At 42.3% G+C, this 26,973-nt stretch overlaps 1 protein-coding gene across 1 annotated transcript; it reads right to left on the reverse strand.

The window, feature by feature from the left end:
• Positions 1–1,252: 1,252 nt before the first annotated feature.
• Positions 1,253–26,973, reverse strand: LOC115151367 (zinc finger protein 536-like). The gene is made up of 4 exons (XM_029695280.1): positions 26,936–26,973; positions 24,095–25,734; positions 17,152–18,381; positions 1,253–1,746 (listed from the first exon to the last, which is right to left on the reverse strand). The coding sequence occupies exons 1-4, from the start codon at positions 26,971–26,973 to the stop codon at positions 1,472–1,474; spliced, it is 3,183 nt and encodes a 1,060-aa protein (XP_029551140.1). The 3' UTR covers positions 1,253–1,471.

The raw sequence follows: 26,973 nt of genomic DNA on the forward strand, positions 1-26,973 counted from the left end.
AGACACACAGCTGCCCAAGGTGAGCTCTTGTTCTACAGTCGGAATATTGGCACACCGGTGGAGCTGCCGCCTGCCTTATTCATACTAACATTACCGTAGATAGCCACTACTGTGTGTGTGTGTGTGTGTGTGTGTGTGTGTGTGTGTGTGTGTGTGTGTGTGTGTGTGTGTGTGTGTAGGGCTTACTTTATTAAAATGGGCCAATATATAGTAAGTAGGCTGATACACTGAGTGTACAAAACATTAAGGACACCTTTATAATATTGAGTTGCACCCCCCTTTTTGCCCTCAAAACAGCCTCAATTCATCAGGGCATGGACTCTACAAGGTGTCGAAAGCGTTCCACAGGGATGCTGGCCTATGTTGACTCCTATGCGTCCCACAGTTGTGTCAAGTTAGCTGCATATCCTTTGGGTGGTGGACCATTCTTGTTGAGCGTGAAAACCCCAGCGAAAACCCCAGTGTTGCAGTTCTTGACACAAACCGGTGCGCCTGGCACCTACTAACATACCCCGTTCAAAGGCTCTTACATATTTTGTCTTGCCCATTCACGGTCTGAATGGCACACATACACAATCCATGTCTCAATTGTCTCAAGGCTTAAAAATCCTTCTGTGACATGTCTGCCGCCCTTCATCTACACTGATTGAAGTGGATTTAAAAAGTGACATCGATAAGGGATCATACAGCTTTCACCTGGATTCACCTGGTCGGCAGGCTATGTCATGGAAAGAGCAGGTGTTCTTAATGTTTTGTATACTCAGTGTATACATATATGGATGGTTTATCATCTTTGATTTGTAATGCATTTCAGTGCATCCGTGACATCAATGAATCTACACAGTTTTCCATTTCCTTGGTTCCCCTTAATTGAGCATTGTTGCATTGTTCCACAGAAGAAGGCATGAAGCATTGGAGTTAATGGGAGATAATGATACGTGTGCGAGGCTTTACCCCCCGAGTGGAATAGAGAACAAATGGAAGCATTCTACTCCATTACATCTGCCATGATTACACCCTGAACATCTGGTGTAGGATTCTGACTGATAACTGTTCTGAAGAACTCATATCAGGAGATATTAACAAAAACACAGGCATTTACACTGCGTGAAAGAGCTTAGCTTGGGGGAGTTAGTTTGGTGCCTGCTCACGATCCGACAATCAGTCAGTGTTGAGCTGATAGATTAATGTGGGTAAATATAAATCATCATGACACTGAGTATAAATGAAGTAAAAAGCACTCAATCGCTCCGTGCTACACATACCACAAAACACTTTATTATAGGCCGTTTGTTTTTTACAGATAAATATATTTTGAAGTCCACACTGGAATGTACATCAACTTTTTTTTTTATCTCTTCCAACTCCATCTCCAACAACAACCCTATCCTCCGTCTCTCATCCTTCACACGCCAAACTAAACAACGTGTCAGTGATTTCTAAATGTCTATATGTAGTTGCCATAACAACATCAAGTCCCACACAGTGACGTCATGGTGATATCTCTCACAGTGGGTGTAGGCCTAGGGGTGTCTCCCAAGCCCATGATGCTTTGGGGCAGGTAGGAGGAACCAGCGGAGCCTTCCTGGGAGGACACAGGGGCGTTGGTATGGGTCCGTCGGAGGCGTCTGTCTGGGTACAGGCTGCTGTCGAAGGGCCTGCGGTGGACACACAGGACATGGGTTTTCAGGTTACCCTTCTGGGTGGCGCTGTAAGGGCAGTACCTGCACTGGAAAGGCTTCCCACCTGGCAGAGAGGAAAGCATTGCTTTAGACAAATCAACCTCCCAGCCCTCCCTCATTCATTGTCTTTACTACTGCCAACTCTGTTGTGCCAACTGTTAACTGGTAATCATAAAATATTGTAGACTAAATCATAATAACACCAGCAGTGGAATAAGGGAGAAAATGATTCTGTTTTCACTTTGGGAACTCCATCCCCATGTGTTCCACATATACAGTAATTCCACCTCTGACTAGTACTACATGCTACAGGTGTGGTTTCTTCATTTGACCAGTTTCTCACAGCAGGAAAACAATCCTGCAGCAACAGGAAATGTGAAATATTGTGGGGATTATAATTGATGGCCATTTGTGTAGGGTTTGATTCATTTTAGTTAGGGCAAATCAAGTGAAATTACAAACTTTAGAAGCCTTTTTAAACCTCGACCTCTTTAAACACTACAAGTTTGCATTTCCTGCAACAACAGGGTGATCAAATTAAGACATCTGTACATACTACTTTCATTGGCAACAGAAACACACACACACACACACACACACACACTTCCTGGGCTCATGGTGGTGATGAGTATTGGGCTGATGAATGACAGACATCTGCAGCTGGCTTCACTAAGGCCTGCGAAAGCTTCCTGTCTGTTCCCCTCTCTCTCTCTCTCTCTCTCTCTCTCTCAGATAGTCGTGTGCCTAGACACAAATGACCATAACACACCAATGTCCTCTATTACTTGCTTGCAGTACTGTCTTATTTAAACAAGCACTTTACACCCAATTTGAAGACCAAAGCATTGAATCTCATCTGACACATTTCCGCTGGATTATACTCTGTTTTTACTTTGACACCAACACAATGTCTATTTCAGGCTCTGTTACTTCACCACTACAGCGCCATGCTTCCTTTCCTTCTAAAAACCCTGGGACTTCTTTTATCATTCATGATTACAGTAAACCGTTATAGGATGATGTCATGTGACATCACTTCCCAAAACACAAGCTGCCGCAACCTTTTAACCTCTCTCCTCCTCTCCCTTCTCCTCTAGGCTATGAAACTGAAAGCTCTCTTTCACATCTACATAAAAAGTCATTTTGGGGAAAAATGTAAAAAGCCCACAGAAGGTGTTGGGCAATAAAAGTTAATGCTCCATCTGTTGGTGTATAATAACCTGCTGGTTATAAAGGACACATATTTAGTCAGCAGTACAGGAAATGAGACTGAGTGACACATCTGAATACCCTCTGAATATCACTAACCTCTCTGTCTGATAAGCAACATATGTCTGAATATCACTGACCTGTCTGTCTGATATACAACATGTCTGAATATAATCTTGGAAACCCAGAACTAAAATCTTGCATAAATGCACTAGATGTTACGTATTCTGTCCATGAAAGACTAATCTGAATATCACTGACTTGCCTGTCTGAATATCACTGACATGTCTATCTGAATATCACTGACCTGTCTGTCTGAATATCACTGACCTGTCTGTCTGAATATCACTGACTTGCCTGTCTGAATATCACTGACATGTCTATCTGAATATCACTGACCTGTCTGTCTGAATATCACTGACATGTCTATCTGAATATCACTGACCTGTCTATCTGAATATCACTGACCTGTCTGTCTGAATATCACTGACCTGCCTGACTGAATATCACTGACCTGTCTGTCTGAATATCACTGACTTGCCTGTCTGAATATCACTGACATGTCTATCTGAATATCACTGACCTGTCTGTCTGAATATCACTGACCTGCCTGACTGAATATCACTGACCTGTCTGTCTGAATATCACTGACCTGCCTGACTGAATATCACTGACCTGCCTGACTGAATATCACTGACCTGCCTGACTGAATATCACTGACCTGCCTGACTGAATATCACTGACCTGCCTGACTGAATATCACTGACCTGTCTGTCTGAATATCACTGACCTGCCTGACTGAATATCACTGACCTGCCTGACTGAATATCACTGACCTGCCTGACTGAATATCACTGACCTGCCTGACTGAATATCACTGACCTGTCTAATTGACACTGGGAGCTAAGATATAATTACTTTACTCATTTAAAAGCTTTGCCATTGTATTGGAAGAAGAAAAAAAAAACATTTAAACCCTGACTTGGCTGACTTGATGTAATACATAGTTTAATGCAGAATTAAATATGTTTGGAACAGGTCAGGGCAGTACATTTGGTTAACCATATGTTTCAAGGAAATCAAATTACTACCAAATTTACTTTTTCTTAGAACCATTACAAAATGCAAGTCATTTTTTTACCCACATTAAGCAACATCAGCAAATAATACGATATAAAGCCAGTCTTATCTGTACACGTATAGTGCTTTCCCTATCTCTCCCCTCTTTCTCGCTCCTCTTCCTGTCTCGTACATTCTTTCTTCCTGGTATTTCCCTCCCACTGGAGGAGAGGGGAGGTCCAGGACAGGGCAACCTCCAAATAAGTTCCATTAATCACAGGCCACAGTCTAATGTAACTAATATTTTACAATTAGAGGAGACAGGACTGAGCCCAGGGCCATCCATCTCCCCAGCGCATGATCATCCATTCATAGGCTACACACTAGCCTGAGACCTAACCAGCTCACACACACATTTACCAGGAAACAAGAAAGGATGGGAGAAGGGGAGGGAGAGGGAGAAAGTATATGTGTGAGTGTGTGTGTGTGTTGCAGGCAGAGATAATGACCATGATGACAGTGGCGGGGCTGTGGGGGCCAGAGGAGCTGAATGGTGACGGATGACACAGCGCGGAGCTCTGATGGCACACAGACAGTGAGTGATGACTGCACATCATTCCCAGCGCTCCACCCTTCATTATCTCTATGGGGAGACCCAGTCACAAAGGCAGCCCGCTCTGCCTGCCCTCTCTCTGCCCTCAAACGACATCTGCTCACAGAGACAGCCACACTAGCCTTCTTCTTTCACCTCTCTGTCTCGCCATCTATCTCCATCTATGCTCCCTCTCTCGCTCTCTTTCTCACTCTGTGTTTCTCTGTCTCTCTCTGTCATCCTTTCAGTAGAGGGTTTACACCCGGCAGACAATGAGGTAATGACTCTATCCCCTTTCAAATCAGCTATTTTCTTTCTTTTTCTTTCTTTCATTCTTAGATAATCCACTCTGTATCAATCTACTCGTATTCACCAAGCCTCACGTGTTGGGAGGCCCAATCTGATGTCTCCCATATGTGGAGGATGTGGTATGCAAGAGTCGCTGTCCTCTCATCTATTCTCTCATATCGGATGAAACTCCTTTGTCAATAACATTCCGTATATACTGCATTATCTAATGACACATTAAATAGCAACGGACAGTGAACTAACGTGTAAATATTTCCTAACATGGCATGATGCCTTGAGCAAAGTAAACATGTAACCACAGCTATATGATTATATCGCCATCTAGTGGCCATGGTTGGGAGATGTAGTGACAGGGCATTAGCCATGAGGGAGGACTCTATGTGAAACTAATGAGCATGCAGACAGATTCATCCAGGGGTCACCATCTGGCCAATTACCACTGTTGGCACACTGTGTCCGACCTGAACTGTCATCGCACACACATGGCAAATCACTCCATGTCCACGGTGCCCTGCAATATGTCACAGAGTGACTAGACCTAGACCACAGTATGGGGACATAGGGATAGGAGGCAGTTACTTGACAATGCCACCTAGTTAATACTGCAAACAGGGCAGGCAGAAGTAGTTGGCGTAATGAGAACAATGTCTGACTGGCCACCTGCTTGTTGTTTGTAGTTAGAGCAGCCAGGTCACCCGTGATACAAGTCAGTATTCGACGTCCATCCATGTCTGAGGACGTCGGGAGATGATGTGGAAACCAGCCACTAGGGGCAACAGTGAGCGCTGTTAACTTTCATTGGTTTCATAAGCATCTGCCTCTGGTGCCAAAGGTTGTATGTTTGTATCCAGCGATAGAAGGTTGTTTTTGAGATAATTTCAATAAAGTACTACTGGAATTTATATATAAACGCCTGGAATATTTCAATTTTGGAGAATCTCTTATACAGTGGATTAAAGTCATGTATAGTAACCCTAGGTGTAAAATAGTAAATAATGGCTACTTCTCAGAAAGTATTAAAATGTCAAGAGGAGTAAAACAAGGTTGTCTATTTATTATGGCCATTGAAATGTTAGTGATTAAAATCAGATTCAACAATAATATCAAGGGGTTATAAATCATGGGCTATTTGGAGTATCTAGATACTTTTTGTAACCTCTCTGGATTACAACCAAATTATGATTGGATTGGTATTGGACCACTAAAAAATACAACTTTTACATTACCGCGTAGTTTACCCCAAGAATTGTCTGCCGGTGATGTGGACATACTCGGTATACATATCCCGAAAGAAAGAAATGAACTCACAACAATCCTTTTTTTACCCCCTTTTTCTCCCCAATTTCGTGATTGCGATCTTGTCTCATCGTGGCAACTCCCCATTGGGCTCAGGAGAGGCAAAGGCGGAGTCATGCGTCCTCCAAAACATGACCCACCTAACCAGACTTCTAAACACCCACTCTCTTAACCCGGAAGCCAGCTGCACCAATGTGTCAGAGGAAACACCGGTCAACTGACGACTGAAGTCAGCATGCAATCGCCCGGCCCACCACAAGGAGTCGCTAGAGCGCGACGAGCCAAGTAAAGCCCGTCCAGCCAAACCCTCCCCTAACCCGGACAACGCTGGGCCAATTGTGCGCCGCCCTATGGGACTCCCGGTCACAGACAGTAATGACACAGCCTCGGATCGAACCCCAGGCTGTAGTTGACGCCACAACACTGTGATGCAGTGCCTTAGACCGCTGCGCCACTCGGGAGGCAACCACAATAAAAAAAATTATAGAAAGTTAGCAAAAATAGATACGATTTTGCTACCATGGAAAGGAAAATACCTGTCTATTTGTGGAAAAATCCCCCTGATTAACTCTTTAGTCATATCCCAGCCTATTTATAAAATGAATTCGGAGGGCAGAAATGATTAAATATTAAAGCATTAGACCTCTCACTAAAGGCTTCGTCATACAAAAGTTATACTTAAATCCAAACTGGTTCTCTAACAGATTAGTAAGAATGTCTCACCCCATGTTCAAGAATGGCCTTTTTCCCTTTATTCAGATTACAACCTCTCACTTTCGTTTATTTGAAAATGAAATAATCTCCAAAATATCGCTATTTTTAAAACAAATAAATAATTTGACCAACTTGGGACATTTTGTTAGTCCCCATGAGGTCAAATGCTATTTCTATGGGGTTTAGGCTAAAGGTTAGAATGAGTGTTAGGGTTAGAATTATGTTAAGGGTTAGGCTTAAGAGCTAGGGTTAGGGTTAGTTTTAGGGTTAGGGTCAATGGTTAGGTTTTTTGGTTAGGGTAAGAGAACGGGTTAGGGTTAGAGGTTAGGGCAAATAGGATTTTGAATCGGACTGAATTGTGTGCCCCCACAAGGTTAGCTGTCTGGACAAGTCTGTGTGTGTGTGTGTGTGTGTGTGTGTGTGTGCGTAACGATGTGCGCTGAGTGTCGGGAAGCAAGTTCAGGGAGTGAGTGTTTTAATAAAGAAAGAAACAGGAACAATGCACAGGAACAGAAACAATAACGGCTAGGGAAGGAACCAAAGGGAGTGACATACAGTTGAAGTTGGAAGTTTACATGCACTTAGGTTGGAGTCATTAAAACTCGTTTTTCAACCACTCCACAAATGTATTGTTAACAAACTATAGTTTTGGCAAGTTGGTTAGGACATCTACTTTGTGCATGACACAAGTAATTTTCCCAACAATTGTTTACAGACACATTATTTCACTTATAATTCACTGTATCACAATTCCAGTGGGTCAGAGGTTCACATACACTAAGTTGACTGTGCCTTTAAACAGCTTGGAAAATTCTAGAAAATTATGTAATGGCTTTAGAAGTTTCTGATAGGCTAATTGACATCATTTGAGTCAATTGTAGGTGTACCTGTGGATGTATTTCAAGGTCTACCTTCAGACTCTGTGCCTCTTTGCTTGACATCATGGGAAAATCAAAAGAAATCAGCCAAGTCCTCAGAAAACAAAATTGTAGACCCCCCAAGTCTGGTTCATCCTTGGAACCAATTTCTAAACGCCTGAAGGTACCACGTTCATCTGTACAAACAATAGTACGCAAGTATAAACACCATGGGACCACGCAGCCGTCATACCGCTCAGGAAGGAGATGCGTTCTGTCTCCTAGAGATGAACGTACCAGAACAACAGCAAAGGACCTTGTGAAGATGCTGGAGGAAACAGGTACAAAAGTATCTATATCCACAGTAAAACAAGTCCTATATCAACATAACCTGAAAGGCCGCTCAGCAAGAAAGAAGCCACTGCTCCAAAACTGCCATAAAAAAGCCAAACTGCACATGGGGACAAAGATTGTACTTTTTGGAGAAATGTCCTCTGGTCTGATGAAACAAAAATAGAACTGCTTGGCCAAAATGACCATCGTTATGTTTAGAGGAAAAAGGGGGAGGCTTGCAGGCCGAAGAACACCATCCCAACCATGAAGCACATGGGTGGCAGCATCATGTTGTGGGGGTGCTTTGCTGCAGGAGGGACTGCTGCACTTCACAAAATAGACAGCATCAGGAGGATGGAAAATTATGTAGATATATTGAAGCAACATCTCAAGACATCAAATGGGTCTTCCAAATGGACAATGACCCCAAGCATACTTCCAAAGTTGTGGCAAAATGGCTTAAGGACAACAAAGTCAAGGTATTGGAGTGGCCATCACAAAGCCCTGACCTCAATCCCATATAAAATTTGTGGGCAGAACTGAAAAAGCGTGTGCGAGCAAGGAAGCCTACAAACCTGACTCAGTTACACCAGCTCTGTCAGGAGGAATGGGCCAAAATTCACCCAACTTATTGTGGGAAACTTGTGGAAGGCTACCTGAACCGTTTGACCCAAGTTAAACAATTTAAAGGCAACGCTACCAAATACTAATTGAGTGTATGTAAACTTCTGACCCACTGGGAATGTGATGACAGAAATAAAAGCTGAAATAAATAATTCTCTCTACTATTATTCTGACATTTCACATTCTTAAAATAATGTGGTGATCCTAACTGACCTAAGACCCATACCCTCGTAAAACTGACTATCCTACCGATCCTTGACTTCGGCGATGTCATTTACAAAATAGCCTCCAACACCCTACTCAGCAAATTGGATGCAGTCTATCACAGTGACATCCGTTTTGTCACCAAAGCCCCATATACTACCCACCACTGTGACCTGTATGCTCTCGTTGGCTGGCCCTCGCTTCATATTGGTCGCCAAACCCACTGGCTCCAGGTCATCAATAAGGCTTTGCTAGGTAAAGTCCTGCCTTATCTCAGTTCACTGGTCACCATAGCAGCACCCACCCGTAGCACGTTCTCCAGCAGGTATATTTCACTGGTCATCCCCAAAGCCAACTCCTCCTTTGGCTGCATTTCCTTCCAGTTCTCTGCTGCCAAAGACTGGAACGAATTGCAAAAATCACTGAAGCTGGAGTCTTATATCTCCCTCACTAACTTTAAGCATCAGCTGTCAGAGCAGCTTACCGATCATTGCACCTGTACACAGCCCATCTGTAAATAGCCCACCCAACCTCATCCCCATATTGTTTTTGTTTTTGCTCCTTTGCACCCCAGTATCTCTACTTGCACACTCATATTCTGCACATCTATCACTCCAGGGTTTAACTGCTAAATTGTAATTATTTCACCACTATGGCCTATTTATTGCCTTACCTCCCTAATCTTACTACATTTGCAGACACTGTATATAGATTGTTCTATTGTATTATTGACTGTACGTTTGTTTATCCCATGTGTAACTCTGTGTTGTTTGTGTCGCACTGCTTTGCTTTAACTTGGCCAGGTCGCAGTTGTAAATGAGAACTTGTTCTCAACTGGCCTACCTGATTAAATAAAGGTGAAATAAATAAATAAAATACCAGTAGATGGCGTAGTATAGGCTTGGGCCTTCAGCAAATGACTTGTCTGAATGATAAAGGCACAGATGAGCCTTGTCTAAAATAACCGACTGAGGTGCAAAATAAAAAGTATTTTTGTTTTAGGCTAGGGTTATTTTGTTATCTAAATATGTCATGCTGTTGTGTCTTATTTAATTAATAGCCATATAATTACATAATTCATTTTTATAACCTACTGTGGTGATCATGTAACCTAATGAATCACACTTTTTCCAGTATTTGGGAGCACGGACTGTAGGCCTTATATTAGGCATTTTGACTGTTGTATTAGTGAATTCCACTCTGTGTGTAGGCCATTTGCATTGCACAACCCCATCACGCAGAGGCTATATCCATATCAGTAAATGAGACAACAAAATATTGATTAAGTATTGGCTATAACCTGTCCTGAGTGAAATAGCCAAGGGGCCCCAAATGGTCAAAACTATCCATATGGCCTATTCTTATTGCCAGATATGTTGTCCCTATCAGCCACTGCATGTGCTTCTTCAACTATTTTGTTAAAAATCTATTAGGAGGCTATAATTAGAGGCCTGTGAGGTAAGGTCTCTTGTTAAGGGGAGCCCTGTAATAAAAACAGTTATAAAACACAAACAGAGTTCTAAAATTATTCTGCAAGACACCAGTACCCAAAATAATAGCCTGGATTGCAATGCCTCCAAGTTGAAGGCCTATTTTGTAGTTGGATATGCCTAAATTAAACATTGACTTGAAGTGATAGGCTAAAGAACTTTAAAGAATTTATATCCATTTTAAATACACACATGGATTTCAACAAACAAATGGATAAGACTGTTATATTCTCTTTGATTTAGTTCCTATTGCAAATCAGACAAATGACTCAATTGATGACATACTGACTGACTGAACTGAATAAAATATGACTTAAATGTTCAAATATGTTGGAATGATGAGTTTCACGCACCATACATGCTCTGCACTTTATTGGCTAGTAGGCAAATAGGCCCACATTAGGGTATAATGACTCTATGGCTCCAGAAGGGCATCCTTTGAGGCTGAGGGGTGCTTTTACGAAGACACATTGTGCTGTAGTGCTGCATAGAGATCACAAGCTCTTCAACTGGCCAGCAGTGTCGTGATGGTGGGAAGAGCCTATAGGGAGACTAAGACCACTGCAACAGAGTTATTGTAAGTGTGGAAATAAGTTTATGCCAGATTTAGCCTCTGTTTAACCTCTCGTTCATTTCAATGTCCATATGTTCATGACCCGATTCATAGAAATCATGTCAAATTATTTAAAATTCATATTAACCCCTCCTGCAGAATATGCTTTGGCAAGATGTTGAGTGATGAAATAAACATAAAAATATTCTAGAATTTGTATTTATTTTGAGTGGCAAAGACTCCAGTGGTCATGCATAATTCATAGATTCACCAAACATCTGTTATTATTCTGTTTCATTATTCCTGGTATATACTACTGGTTATGTTTCATTATTCCTGGTATATACTACTGGTAATGATTCATTATTCCTGGTATATACTACTGGTAATGATTCATTATTCCTGGTAGATACTACTGGTTATGATTAATTATTCCTGGTATATACATTTTACATTTAAGTCAATTAGCAGACGCTCTTATCCAGAGCGACTTACAAATTGGTATATACTACTGGTAATGATTCATTATTCCTGGTAGATACTACTGGTAATGATTCATTATTCCTGGTATATACTACTGGTAATGATTCATTATTCCTGGTAGATACTACTGGTTATGATTCATTATTCCTGGTAGATACTACTGGTAATGATTCATTATTCCTGGTATATACTACTGGTTATGATTCATTATTCCTGGTATATACTACTGGTAATGATTCATTATTCCTGGTAGATACTACTGGTTATGATTCATTATTCCTGGTATATACTACTGGTAATGATTCATTATTCCTGGTAGATACTACTGGTAATGATTCATTATTCCTGGTAGATACTACTGGTAATGATTCATTATTCCTGGTATATACTACTGGTTATGTTTCATTATTCCTGGTATATACTACTGGTTATGATTCATTATTCCTGGTATATACTACTGGTAATGATTCATTATTCCTGGTATATACTACTGGTTATGATTCATTATTCCTGGTAGATACTACTGGTTATGTTTCATTATTCCTGGTATATACTACTGGTTATGATTCATTATTCCTGGTAGATACTACTGGTTATGTTTCATTATTCCTGGTAGATACTACTGGTTATGATTCATTATTCCTGGTAGATACTACCGGTAATGATTCATTATTCCTGGTAGATACTACTGGTAATGATTCATTATACCTGGTAGATACTACTGGTTATGATTCATTATGCTGCAACCTTTTGTCATTTTAATCGTTTGTTTCATATTGGCTGGCTTCTAACAATAGCTGAATTTGCAAAGCTAGCGAGCACCAATTCAGTGGTGTTTGCTATAATCTTTGCTACCCGGGTTAAATAAAGGTGAAATAAAATATATAAATAAAAGTTCCCTTGCGACAATTTAGCTTTTGCAACGAGACCATTAAATATATTTAAAACAATGGTAGAAGAGAGTGTAGTTCTGTTCAGTTTATCGCTAACCTTATCACAGGGACTTTGAAGCACTAACTTACATGTATGCTGATCTTGGAATAAATTGACGATAGCAAACATTCCATCTTTGACGACGCCACATAAATGGAATAGGTACTAGCTAGCTTAATAGTTAATATTTGCGCGCTAGCTCTGCATATTCAGCTAGTGTGTGTGCGCGATTGACTGGATTAACCTCACGTCAGTTACGTGTATTGAGTGCCTTTCAGACAGTAGATACGACCTCTACGTTACCTAGCAAGCTAAGGAACTGGCAGTGGATCAAAACATTGTGAGGCAAAGGGTGGGGGGGTCGCAATCTTTTGAAACTTAAAAACGCGCTATTAAGTGTCTATAATCAGCACAATTGCTTTCATTGTGTATTATTAATATTATTTAAATTACATAGTTATGTTTCAGTGATATATTGGGGGGGACAAATCATATTTTTCCCAGGATGGTGGGGTCGTGTCCCCGGGATTTCCGCCCCTGACACCTAGCGGACTGAAACTTTACCGTTGTAGGCATAATACAGCTAGTGCTATCTAGACTTGTGCTGGCAAACAAATCCATTACATTAGCTACCTACATGTTAAGTAAACTCAGCTGAGGAGTAATAGAGACTTTTAACTTGAAAACATGCAGGATACCTCTTTCAGGTTTCCCTGACTTCCGTTTTTTTATACTGTGTTATGCTTGTTTGCATAGCACTCTTCACAGGCAGTTTGGTGTACTTTGTTTTTAACTGCCAAAACTCTGAAAGGTACTATTGTACTTCAGAATTGCAACACAAGATTTGTTCAAGCCTAAAATGTTTGTCCGTAATCGTAGCATGGTGTTTGTATGTTCACATATGACATTTCACGTTTACGTTTCATGTTTCACACATTGCCATTGCTTTTCTTACGATCCTAACAATTTACGCATGGATTTTCTTACGATCCTAACAATTTACGCATGGATTTTCTTACGATCCTAACAATTTACGCATGGATTTTCTTACGATCCTAACAATTTACGCATGGATTTTCTTACGATCCTAACAATTTACGCATGGATTTTCTTACGATCCTAACGATATGTACATTTCGGCAGGTATCTAGCTCCATTCATCTCTCCCTGTCAAACATATGTGCAGTGTATGTGTACATGGAATTCTACAGCGCGCATGGCTTGAGCGAGGATTTTCGTTTGCAGGATAGGTTAAGCACAGCTTCGACATGGTGGGATCTTTTTGTGTCAGTATAATTAATTGTGCAAGAAATGGCGGTGGAAAGGACTTTATGCGCAAATATTGATATAATAACCATCATATCGAAAGTAAACTTGGAGTCACACGATGATATGTTGTGTGGTCCTCCCACTACGACTCGGAAAAGCATGCAGTTTATTTGTCTACATATGAAAAAAGTTATGATGAACTTCACAGGGTGGTGAAAGTGCACGGTGTTGAGTTTGATGCTTCTTACCAATAAATATCAAGAGTCGTATTCTAGGTGACATGATGAACAATCCTTGGCTGCCGTTTGACAAATACAAATAATGTAATAATAATAATAATATCCATAATAATCTCATCATGTAGGTAGCCTACCCGCACTGTATCTGCGAGCTGTTGGTAAGAGCGCATGTGCCAAGCCCAGATTGGGCACATTTGCTATGTAATGCAACAGTTTTTGTGACAAAATCAAATAGGGTTGAACGTGCAATGGAAACCCATTTAACTTGTATTTTTTATTCCGTACGTTGGAATTTAACCGCAAAAGTGATTTTTTTGTGCTCTACGTCATCACGCACAGCCGTTTATCCAACAATAAGACAGTTTGATGGAAACATCTCCAGTAGGAAAATGCGAATATTGTTTTATGCAGATTTTTGAATATTCGTATGAAACTCTGTTGCCAATTAGATGGACACCTAGCTCCTGACACATTTGTTCATGTGTCATTGGAGCTGGTGGCCTGTGTTCGAGACTCGCTATGGGAATCACTCTACTCTCATATTCTTAGCAAAATTGTATATGTGGTATATTTTTTTAAGAAGACCATAGAGTTCTCTTTGAGATGCTCAGCTATATAGAATTAATACATATTGTTAATTCATGAGGTAATGGAAATGTGATCATAATTCGTGCTCAAGGGGAAATCCTACACATTCCCATTTTTCAATGACAAACACATTTAGATCAGAGAGGTGTGTTGTAACTTGCTAAATAATGACATTAACATATTTTGCTAAGAATATGAGAGTAGGGTGATTCCCATAGCGAGTCTCGAACACATGCCACCAGCACCAATGACAAATGCCCTAACCACTGTCCCAACATGGGATATCTCTAGGTGTGCTTATTGGGCCAGTATAGTTAGGGCCTGTACTGTCCAGAAGAAACCCTACCCCTCCCCCATAGGCAATTGGGTAGATCCGAAACAACTTGATAGGTGTAAGGCTGTAAGCAATAGGATGAATGCACTTTGAAGTAAATCTCAGCTCTGTTAAAAGTACACTCAAGAAAAACTTTTATTGATCATAGTGATTCAGAAGTATCATTAAAACAGGTTAATATGCCCCACCAACGTTAGACAACTATACTGAAAGCCCTTAAATTGCTGAAATAAGTCAATGAAATAAGTGATGAGACTAGTTAAATTAACCCATACATGACATGGACATGGTGGCGTAGCAGGAAGCTCGGCGTAGCAGGAAGATCGGCGTACCGTGAACCAAGAGGTTGTGAGTTGTAATCCCAGGTGAAGACTGTTGAATAATAATTACTTTAGAAATGAACATGCACAATTTTATCTTGTATGTCAAAGTGTGTCAGTTGAAAACACTATGTGTCAGTATCTCTAACATTGCCAACAGACAAAGAGCTATGAATGGATCAGTGGTTCACCAATCAGGGCCTTGATTGGCCCAGGCAACGGTAACAAGGCATGATGTGTAATGATACCATTTTTTGGTGGGGAGAACGTTTCTTTGGTTCCATCAGGCGACGTCATGACAACTGATACACAGAAATGTTCTTGCAACGTTCCCATGAAACGTGTCTAGAACATTAATATCTTGTGTTCTGAGAACATGGCAACCATGTACTGTGTATGTTTGGTGGGACGTTAATCGAATATTCTCCTAACCCTCCGAAAACTGGACACGCATGTTCTTGCAACATCCCATGAAACGTATCTAGAACATTAGTATTGTATATTCTGAGAACATGGTAACCACAATCTGGGTATGTTCTGTTTGACATTCTACAACGGGTGGGTCTAATTCTGAATGCTGATTGGTTAAAAGTGCATTCCAGCCGGTGTCTATTCCACAAGTTACCACCGGCTAAGTCTATGACGTTAAAATGCCCATTTACTCTGTTCCATCTGTTCCATCCACTGTCTCATCAGCCTAGGCAGTGAAGTTAGAAACTTGATCTCCACTATAAATGGAACATTTAGACTGAACGACTGGGTCACGTCCATAGATACAGAACAAAAAGACTGAACGACTGGGTCACGTCCATAGATACAGAACAAAAAGACTGAACGACTGGGTCGCGTCCATAGATACAGAACAAAAAGACTGAACGACTGGGTCACGTCCATAGATACAGAACAAAAAGACTGAACGACTGGGTGGCGTCTCTGGCAACTGAACCGATAGAACAAACGACCAGCCGGCTTGGGTAGCAACCCTAGATTTGTTTCGGGACTATATCTTGTGGAAGGATAAAATAGTATGAATAAATTCATGAAAATAATATTTTTAATTAAAATATGTCAATCATTATTTGAATATGTTGGTAACCCGTTGTATAAAGTGATAATGCCCTCGAAGCCCTCAACTTCGTATCGGGCCTAACAACACCCGTGCCAATATATCCTCCAAACACCGGCTTCTCGGGCATTATCACTTAATTAAGGGAATGTTCTCCTAACTATGACACCAAAACATGCTAACTAGATAGAATGTTCTCCCGACTAACAGAATACTGGAAATTCAAACATTAGAGGAACATTACGGGTAACATTACAAAAACATTCTCTCTACCCTAGAATTGTTAGCTGGGATACTGTACACTTTTGAAAGCAGTAAGTCACACAAGAACAGAACAGATGTTGTGCCCAAACAGAGTTGACTGGCACTTTAATGTCTTTTATAAGAGCATATTGTGTTTCATATAGTGTTTCATATTGTGTTTCTGCATCAGATGTATCAGACTGACAGAGTTTCGAGTTGCACGCGTATTACATGCATATAATATCAAAGGATCCCAGCTGTCTGAAAGATCTCTCTAGAGAGCCAGGTGATTAAATCTTGCTCTCTGCAGGCGTATCACACAAGATTTAAGCCACTCCATCAAATGGGTCCCGTTGCCTGGGTGATTTGTTACTGATCAGATGGTGAAATTGTATCTTCTAAGTGGGGATGTAATCAGTGCCACACACCTATGACTCCAATACCCTTGTTTTAGTCCTTCTGAGAATCACAATCAAAAGTGTTCAAACTAACTACAGTGCAACCGTTTCCTCTGACACATTGTCTGCTGAGGTAAGCCTATCTACCTAATGAAACAGTGTTCTAAAGATCCAAACATATAGGAGAGGATAGTATGGGTAAGGCGTATGATGTTATAAGGAGGCAGGATCACTACTTGACCACTAGATGGCGTTGAACGCTCATGTAATATGAAGTTACTACGGGGAAAGAGTAAGATTAGGAGACAGAGGTACAGATGACATCATTCATGGGGTAGAGAGAGAGAGACACTCACCTGAAGTCTCTGCTCTCTCCATGGGCCCTCCACCGCCACCATTCAAGCTGGCTGCATGGCCGTTGAGGAGCATGTGGTTCTGGCCACTGGAAGACTGGAGGACTGACAGGAGGTTTCTGTGGAGGTGGTGGTGAGGAGTCGGCACTGGCTTCAGCAGCTCCAGAGGAGAGAGGAGAGGCTGGATGACCGACCTGCCCCACTGGCCCTGCTTCTCCTGGGGCCACTGAGGGGCCTCACTGGGCCCATGGGGACGGCCAACCATCATCTCTGTCATCTTCTCACTCAGCCGTGCTTCGCTGCTGCTACTCTTCATGATCCTTAGCTTGTTGAATTCCTCTTCTTCCTCAACTTTGTTAAACACATGGCTCTTGAGTGCACAATCCTCATTGTGAGCTGAGAAGTCATAGTTGTGTTGGTCGTCCTGCTCTGTGGGCATCTCCAGGTCACCAGTGCCAGATCCAATCTCTGACTGTTCAGCCGTGTGTTGCCCAGTGTGTGCCTGGAGCCTGTTGCTATTGGAGGAGAGAGAGCCATTACACACACTGCTGTGCTGCTGGAATAACCCAGTCAATCCCCCTTGAGATCTGTCCATGTGGGCTGAGCCAGCCTGAGGCGACAGCACCCAGTCTGGCCTGAGAGACAGATCCAGAGGCTCATACTGGGACTTCCTGGTCCTAGGTGTGACTGCAAAGCGACCAGTACCTGTCTCCCCCTCACTGTCCCGGTCACTCCCCTTGACTCCAACACGGTCCTCCCCCTCAGAGCTCCCCTGTCCTCCCCCCCGAGTGCTGACCATACCTCCCACTGCCGTCCTCTTTCTGTCCCCTCTCAGAACACTAGATGTCAGGCCATTGATGAAGGTCTGTATGGATTGATGAAGACCCTGTGGCGTCACACTGTTGTCCTCTATAGCTGGAGGTCGTCCATAGGCCTGGTGCAGGTTGGAAGGTTTAGGCAGATTGGGTGCTAGCCTGTCCATGTGCAGAGTTGCTGGGTTTTTCCTGTTCTCATCAGGATCCTCCAGCCCACGGTAGAGGCCAGAAGTAGGGCTCCGGTCCTTGGGGCTGGGGGTCTGTGGGGACGAGGGGTCTATGTTGTCCCTGGTGTCGTGGTTCCACTGGGGGGGGGGGTGGACGTGGTAGCCTTCCAGACGGTAACTGAGAGAGACTGACTGTGGGCTGGTGTAGTCACTGGGGGGACAGCTGTAGGGCTTCTCCTCGCCTGTTAGAGCTACAAGACAGAACAACGGCACAGCCTGAATCAGATAGTCTCGACTACCAATCTTTCACATTCATGTTTCTCTGGATAGTATGTGCTATATTTCAGAGACAATTGTCTGACTTGTACGACAAAATTATTGGCATACTGAAAACCAACCTAAAGAACCTGAGCGATTGGACCATCTCTGTGAACTTGGGAAATGTGTGTGTAAATATGGTCGCCAATTCTGAACATGAACAATGTGTGCAGCGCCACACAATACTGAGTTGAATGATTTAAGTTGTGCTCTGTAGTAAATCAGGCTTGTAATCAGCTTTCAGCCCAAGCGATGCATCATTGCACAGTATGGAGAGCAGAGCACCATACGCAATGAATATACTCAAAGATGTTAGCAGCAAATAAGAATCTTTATAATGACATACTGTAGTAGCTATCTTCTAAATGAAATGAAAGAGGCGCACATGTTGCAGACAGAGGGCCCCATTCTATCGAAAGCAACTAACTGGGTTTCCAAGTCAAAAAGAACATTCTTTCTCTGCAACGAGAGAGAATTTCAGTTGAGTTCATTTTTATTTCTTTCTGTGAACATTGTTTGGTTGAGTTCATTTTTGCAGAGTGAGGATAATGATATTATTGGCTTTTCCCCATAAACTTGGTGAGCAACTTGGATTGACTTCTCACCTGTACGATGTTCATATTAGGACAAAGTCACATGTCCATGAAGCTTGTGTTAAAGTCATTTGTGTGCCTGTCCTAATATGGACTCCGTATACATGAACATTTCCCACCATGTGTCATGTTAGGTTGAGCTGTGTAATAACAGCCTTTCCTATAGGGTTACATAAACTTCCACAATTTTGAGTTAGTGCTTGGCTGTGTCCCAAATGGCACCACATCCTCTATATAGTGCACTACTTTTGGCCAGGGCTCTGGTCAAAAGTCGTGCTGTATATAGAGCATAGTATGCCATTTGAGACACACCGCTTCAATTCCTCTGTCTTTAAGCAGCCCAGCTGTTTCGGTGCCATTCCAATTACTGTAAAAGTCATCCGCCGCCATTAAGCCACAAATATTGGCAGTTTATTGTCCAACACTCTCCTGGCATTTGAAGGTCAGGTCATATATTATACTGTGTCTTTTAGGGATGTGGCGTCTGGGATGGCGAGATAAAGCCCAGCGCTGTTCATCTAATTCTATGCATATTGATGCCTTATTGTTCTTCTTTAATGGACTAATATCTGACTAACAACAGTGATTCCTTCCCCTTGGCTGAAATATACATTTTATAACAACCCCAGATCAGACCTGACCCTGAGGAATTTCTCCCTGAGGTCAATCTCTAATGATCTAGAGTTGTTTGTTATGCTGTCTCCAACTTTAATACTAACACCATCCATCATTTAATGATAAATGATTTTATTTTTAAAGAGCCTTTCTTAAAATATTAGAATTTTAAATGACATAATATAGCTAGAGGAGAGAGGAATATAAATGAATTGAATGGAGCAGATCATAAAGCCCCACACTAATAATGAGGTAGAAAGCACTGCTAGTCACATATAAATGACCTTGAACTACACACAGTCAACTACGCACAGTGTGTGTGTGTGTGTGTTGTGTTGTGTTGTGTGTGTGTGTGTGTGGTGTGTGCGTGTGTGTGTGTGTGTGTGTGTGTGTGTGTGTGTGTGTGTGTGTGTGTGTGTGTGTGTGTGTGTGTGTGTGTGTGTGTGTGTGTGTGTGTGTGTGTGTGTCCAGCCAGGACAGTGAGCAGGTAAGGAGCCTCCTCCGAAACACCACACCCATTGTCTCCCCACTGAGCACAGACATCAGTTCAACATATAGTTTTGATTTACATTAGATTGAGTTGTCCACTAATGTGAATAACAAAAAATGTTACCATGTTATTCGATTTAGGTAAAAATTCCCTTACCTTGATGGTTTTTTGCAAATCCAATCCGTTTTCCAAGTGTATTCAATGTCCTCACATTGAACACTTTGGTTGAAATAAAGTGGAAATAACGTTGATTAAACGAGTTTTTGCCCAGTGCGTCCAGTAACAAAAAAAACTCCTACTGCTTAACGGCAGTCTTTCAGACTCACAGACACACGAGCTAGGTTTCTATCCAATTGGTGACAGATTTTCATGCGACTATTAAAACATTTGCATGAAGAAAATATGTGCATTTTCACACCAGTAGTGTATTTTCACCAAATAGGCTTGTTGCGGACAAAAAATAAATACAACACAGAACACAGACATATGTGACCTTATCTTTGGCCACTGTCTCTTTCATAAACACATTTGCTCGCTAATACCCCCCAGAGCAGCAAAACCAAACAAAGACTCAACACCCGACTCTCCCCTTTTCTCTTGTCTTTGGACGGGTGCCATCTTTGTAATTGTGTTGTTCATGCTAACTTAATCAGTTTTAGATTTACTTACACTGCTGAGGCCCACATTATGTGCGAGAGTAATTTTAGCGCTTCGATTGATCAACCAAACTCCAATTACTGTATCATTACAGGGCCCTGCCTCTCTCACCTAACACAGAGGATCATACAATGAGGTGGTGCATATGAGTTATACAGCCTGCGATTAGAAATGCAAAATAACAACTCAAATAATGTGCTGTGGCAAACCATCCAGCTGGTGGGGAAAGTGATTCATTTCATATGGAAATGCATTCTTTATTCAATGTATTCACCCCCCATGTATACAGACACACACACAAACACACACGAGTGTGCACACACACACGTGTACACACACACACGCATTATTGTTCTATTATAAAAGTATACATGCAGTATAAACTAAAGCACCTAAATGAATAAACCTAGGTGGTTTGCTTTAAGATGGAGCCATCTGAGAGGAAGAGACACAAGACTGCTGGGGAGAAAATAAGTGCACCAGATGTTCTTTGATGTTTATAATAGCATATATTATTAATATTAATTAGACCACATCGTCAATGACGCATTTGGGACGTTTCCAAGTCAATTAAGCCAAATGGCATTCAGGAGACGTGGAACAATATTTCAAGGCAGGTGTTCACAACTCCCACGGTAAATCTTTTTATCAGCGTCTAGGAAAACAAGAATTTTGAGCTTCATTTGAGCCTCATACCTCTTATCTGCAATAATAATTAAAAAGAGGATTAAGGGACAAGAGTGAGAATGGGAAGTCAAGCCAAAAGGTAATCCGGTTTACAAATCAGAAATCAGTAGTGTTCAAATCTACTTGTATAGGCCCAGTTTATGCATTTAAAACCCCCCAGCTATGGTACACATTTAAAGGGATTGTTCAGCGAAATTACAAATGTAGATGTTTTTTCTGAACTATCCCTTTAAGCATCATCAGATGGAACTAGAAGTTAGAACGATTAAATACAGTTACACGGATTTCTATACCCCTAAGCATGATCCTTCCTTGTCTCTCTGTAACCACTCGTGACGTGTTAACATGTATACAGTAAAAGTAGCGTGAGGGCCGGGGAAAGGAACAAAGACTAAGTGATGACGATATCATTACATGCTCATTGACCTTGGGGTTAAGAGTTTGAATAGGACTAATGAATAACTGTCAGAGGATTTCAGGCATGTTTATGTTCCCAATTCAAATCCAGACGCTCTGATGTAGGTCAGGGGCCTCTAAAGCACTCCCATTAGTTTATCTTTTAAAAACGAGTCATTATTCACGATCCAAGATTAGAATTAGAGTATTTCATCTGTCTTGATTAGATTTTAAGAACACCATTCTCAACACTAGCTAGCATCCATATGAGTAAACAGACCATAATCTAACATGTTGACACTTGTATCACTACCGTATTTGGACAAGTTTATCTGCATGTACTGTATCTGGTAAAGCAGTCGCTAACTCTGACAACTGTATCCGCTATCCATATTGGAAACATCAGTATAACTTCATGACTACAGCCATTTTGGATAGGAATACAACGGCCACTTATTCAGGCCTAATCAATGTGTCTCAAGCTGAAACATCTGGCAACAATGATAATTCCTCAACATCTCCTGAATTAGAACTCCTCCAGCCACTGTAATACTCCAGCCCATCGAGACACACTCGAACAGTTAGCAGGCGCAGCAAACTTATCCCATTCCTAAAGCCCCTCATCAAGACTTGCACTTAGTGCCTGTATGTTCTCCAGCAGCTGCAGAGGTCTCGGGGATATATTGTCAGAGCAAAACAATGCAGTCCTTAAGCCCCTGAGTGAGTCCTCCATTACACAGGAACTAGGGGAACAAGATGAGGAGAGGCGAGCCGGGATCCATCATTTAAAGAAGCACTGACGCCTGACCTTTAAAATGAATTAGTTTCCATGCTTAATATCGACTCAAATTACACTCTGATACCGAACGTGGCAGCCCAGACTTCCTCCGATTCATTCTCAGCTAGCTTTTACAAACATAGGCCTGTAGTATTGGCTGGGGACTGGGGAAGCAGGAGAAGCTGAAAATACCATAGATTGTAGCTGTTTTGTAAAGGGCTGTGGCAGGATTACCCTTAAAATGCTGGTATTTACATGTGCATACAAGTATAAGTAGACAATATGTCAACAAAACATTTAACAAGATTAGACCTGATCCATTTATCTCTGTTTCACGGCCTTCATTTGGGGAAACAGTGGATCAAATCCCCCAAAACCGTGTCAGAGACACTGACTCTCACTAACCCTGCTAGAAGATCAAACCTGGGTTCAAAGACTATTTGAAACCTTTCCAATACTTTGAGTATTTGCTTTAGTCTACCTAGAGTGCCCAGTTGCCTGGTGGGAGTTTGCACTTTGGGGACTTTTCTATTGGTTCCATTGCAACACGCGAGCTCAATCGACAACAGCTAAAGTATTTGAAAGAATTTCAAATAGCATTTGAACCCAGGTCTGTAAAAGATCCAGAATTCTAAGCTAAGGAGGAGATGAGGAAGCTTGTATTTTTATCTGAAAACACTAGAGCTGCAGCTAGAATCCAGACAATGTGTTAACAGGATGCCATGACAAGAAAAGCATGCACCCAGGGAGTCAAATCATCAAAATTACCAGGTGGAACAGAAGACTATCAATAAAAATACCATGTGGTATATCAAATCATAAAAATCACCAGGTGGTATATATCAAATCATTAAAAACACCAGATGGCATGCATTAACATATTGTGCCCCGTAGGAAAGGCAAGGGGTTGGAATTGGACTGATATAAAATAGCAGAGGCTAATTATCTCTAGCATTCAACATGACAACATTAAAGTTAATAAGCAAAGAAAGGCCTTATTATTACTGATTATATTTTTTGTATGGATATGCTGCTGTACTGACCCTGTGCTTCAAGACAAGTTCACCTGAATACATTAGTGAAGTTTAGCCAAAGGCATAGTTTTATCTCCTAATGGAATGGTGCTGTTGCGTTCCATTCTAGTCTATGCATGATGGGAGGGATAGCAAATGGTATACATTTTGGAACATATGGCCGATTTATGTAAGTTCTCAAACATCCTCTCTATATAAATGTGCCCATTGAAGTCATCATATGCTGGTCATCTATTTGACCTTGACCCTGGAACTGAGGATACGTCAGTTACTGTAAAATATTGACCATAGAATACAGAATGCATAAATAGACCTATAACAAATAATTTAGAAAACCAGAAGCAACAAGGTCTTAAACAATCTGCAACCACTAAGTAAGAAAAGACGGTTATGTACCTGAGACTGGGGAGGAGGGTAGGCTGCTGTCATCCTGGGTACTGCCAGTCTGAGAGAAGCATGGTCCTATGAGGCTCTCTTCCAAGACATGGCTCAGTCCTGGGCTGCTAGGCCTACTAATAGCCTGGTTCTCTGGGTCGCTCACAGACGCTTGTCGCTCATCTAATGACACCCTCCGCTTAGCCAGGTAGACCCGCTGCTGTTCTTTAGCTGTGTATATGTCTCCCTGATCTACAGCCGGTCCTGGTGCCATGACCTGCCAGCCTGGGTAGCTGTTGAGGTTGTCTCCCTTGTTGGCAGAAGCCTGTAGTTGATACTCCCTGTTGCTGGCAGTCAGAGGAGGCACCAGATTATTCAAGCCCAACAAAGAGCGATTACTCTCCCCCTCAGTCATTGAATCGTGTCCTGGTGCCAGCATCCTACCCAGCATCTCTTTCACCTTCATCCCAATGCCAGTTGTGGCGAAGATCTGCTGGAACTCCGAATGGCCCGCTCTCTCAGCGGAGAGGAACCTGCTGTTGAGGCTTGAGATGTACTGGGAGTAGAGGTGGATGTAGTGGGCATCCTGGGCTACACTAGTCATGCTGACAGATTCCCCCGGGTCAGCAGGGAGCTGCTTGTTCTTAGCAGCCAGCTTGTTGAGGTGGACCTTCATGTGGTTCTTGAGGAACCAGGGTTCTTTGAATCGCCGGCTGCAGATCTGGCAGCAGTGCTCGAACGAGTCTTTGTGTTTACGCATGTGTCCCTTGAGGAACCAGGCCTGACTGAAGGTCTGACCGCACACCTCGCAGGGGAACTCTCCACCAAGGTGCTTCACGCCCCGACCGCTGCCCAGCGTGGGCCTCTGAGTCTGGGCCGACTCGGAGGCGATGTGGGCCGTCTCCACATGGCTGATGAGCTCCTCCTCATGGGAGGTGGCGAACTCACACAGGGTGCACTTGTAGGGCTTGTGGAGGATCCGGATGTGGCGCTCTAGCTCCTGCTGCTTTCTGAACTTGCCCTTGCAGAAGGAGCAGCGGAAACCTGCAGAAAGCTGGGCCTGGGTGTGATCCTCCTGGCCTGTGATGGTCATCTTGGGGGAAGTGGATGGCAGTGATAGAGTCTCTACAGGGCTAGAACCTGTGAAGGTCAAGGGGAGCTGGGTGGTGGTCGAGGCAGGCTTGGGTTGCTGGGGCTGGGCTATGTGGGGTCGTGGTGGCTGGGGCAGACCACCTAGACCACCCCTGATGTGCCTGTCCCTCAGGATGGCCCTCTCCTCCAGCTCGTGCAGCAGTCTGTTCTCCTCTCTGATCCGGCCACGGCCTTTCCCAAGGTTGCCCTGCTTGTGAGTGCGCAGATGGATCTTGAGGTTGCCCTTCTGTGCTGCCCGATGGTCACAGTAAGGGCATTTAAAGGGCTTCTCGCCCGTGTGCGTGCGCATGTGCAGCGACAGGATGCTGTTAAAGCGGAAGCGCTTGCCACACAGTTGGCACGGGTACTTCCTGTTCTTGCGCGTGTCTTCCTGGGTGCCATTGACTTGGGTCATGTGACCCTGGTTCTGTACCCTCAGGAACTGTGGGAAGTGGTCCACCCTCCCATTTATGACACTCACAACCCTGGCTGAATCCATCAGCTGATTGGCTAGCAGTGCCATCTGGCTCCTTCAGTGTGACTGTCCTCGTCCAATGGCGTGGCAACTTTATCTACTCAGGGATCTGTGGACTGTTACAGTATGGTGGTCAGAGATTGGATGTCCCAGAGTCCTTCAGAAGCTTCTGCTTGTGGTTGATGGTATAGCGACCTTTGATACCTTTTCCTCAGACATGGGAGTTGGACACACCTAGGCACATAATAGAAACTTCCACCTAAAAAGAGAAAATAATAGAAAAAAGATACATAAGGCATGAACGTGAGCAATAAGTGCAATAGAGCCCTCATATTACATTTACAGAAAACTCAAAGTGAAAATTATGAAGTATTCTAGGGAAGATTTGGTGTAAATGTTCTAGTTAAAGGCCCAGTGCAGTAAAAAAACAAATTTTTTCTGTGTTTTGTTTCATATTGTAAAACAGCGGAAAACTAACACTCTAAAAGTGTGGAAAAAGTTGGTCAGTGTTATTTCCTCATACTTGCTGGTTGAAAATACAATCTACACAGTTCCTTGTAATCAGCAGGTTTGCATTGGCGGGAGTTTTGGCTTGCCTGTTGACATCGCCAGTCGGTAAATTGGATAATAGACCAATAACAAAGAGAGTTCAAAACCTCTCTGCCAATAACAGCTAGTTTTCAGTTTTCTCCTCCCCAGTCAGACCACTCCCACACAGTCCTAGAAAAATTATTGCTTGAGAAATACTTTTTTTCTAAAAGCTATTTTAGTTTTTTGGAAAACTATTACAGTAAGGTACTTAATTGTTATCATGAAATGTTTTAATATTGATACAAAAATGGCTGCATCGGGCCTTTAAACATATCTGACAAATTAAGTATGTATGTTGTTAACATGCTTGATCATTTCAGCTAGGAGATAATGCACCTGAAATAGGTAATCAAGCAGAGTAAGACAAATACTGTGTGTTTCTTATTCCTGTCTTTAGTATTTGTCTCACCTTATTGTTGTAGGATGCTAAAAAGCTGATTACGCCTAACAACAAAGTCTTCCTCTCCATTTACAGTATACCAATACTATGATGTGAGATGTAAATCTTTCTCTTGGTCTCATTTTAGATTGATGGTAGGTAGCTACAATACTTAGCAAGCATAAACAACACAGCACCAAACAACATATCAAATCATGTCCTACAAATCCTACCAAATATTTCAAATTGTTGTACAACCAAAAGCCAAAAAACAATGAAACATAACCTCTTCTCCTCTTCTCCACCGACCCATTTCCTCTCCAT

Source organism: Salmo trutta, chromosome 17, assembly GCF_901001165.1.
Source record: "Salmo trutta chromosome 17, fSalTru1.1, whole genome shotgun sequence".
NCBI classification, from domain to species: domain Eukaryota; kingdom Metazoa; phylum Chordata; class Actinopteri; order Salmoniformes; family Salmonidae; genus Salmo; species Salmo trutta.

What these genes read in the sequence shown, in the direction of transcription:
- LOC115151367 (XM_029695280.1), bottom strand. Translation starts at nt 26,973, where the DNA reads ATGGAGAGGAAATGGGTCGGTGGAGAAGAGGAGAAGAG. An exon ending in GGTGGAGAAGAGGAGAAGAG is followed by an intron (nt 25,735 to 26,935) that starts GTTATGTTTCAT and finishes GTCACACTGAAG; the next exon opens with GAGCCAGATGGCACTGCTAG. An exon ending in GGAGAGAGCAGAGACTTCAG is followed by an intron (nt 1,747 to 17,151) that starts GTGAGTGTCTCT and finishes CCTCTCTGCCAG; the next exon opens with GTGGGAAGCCTTTCCAGTGC.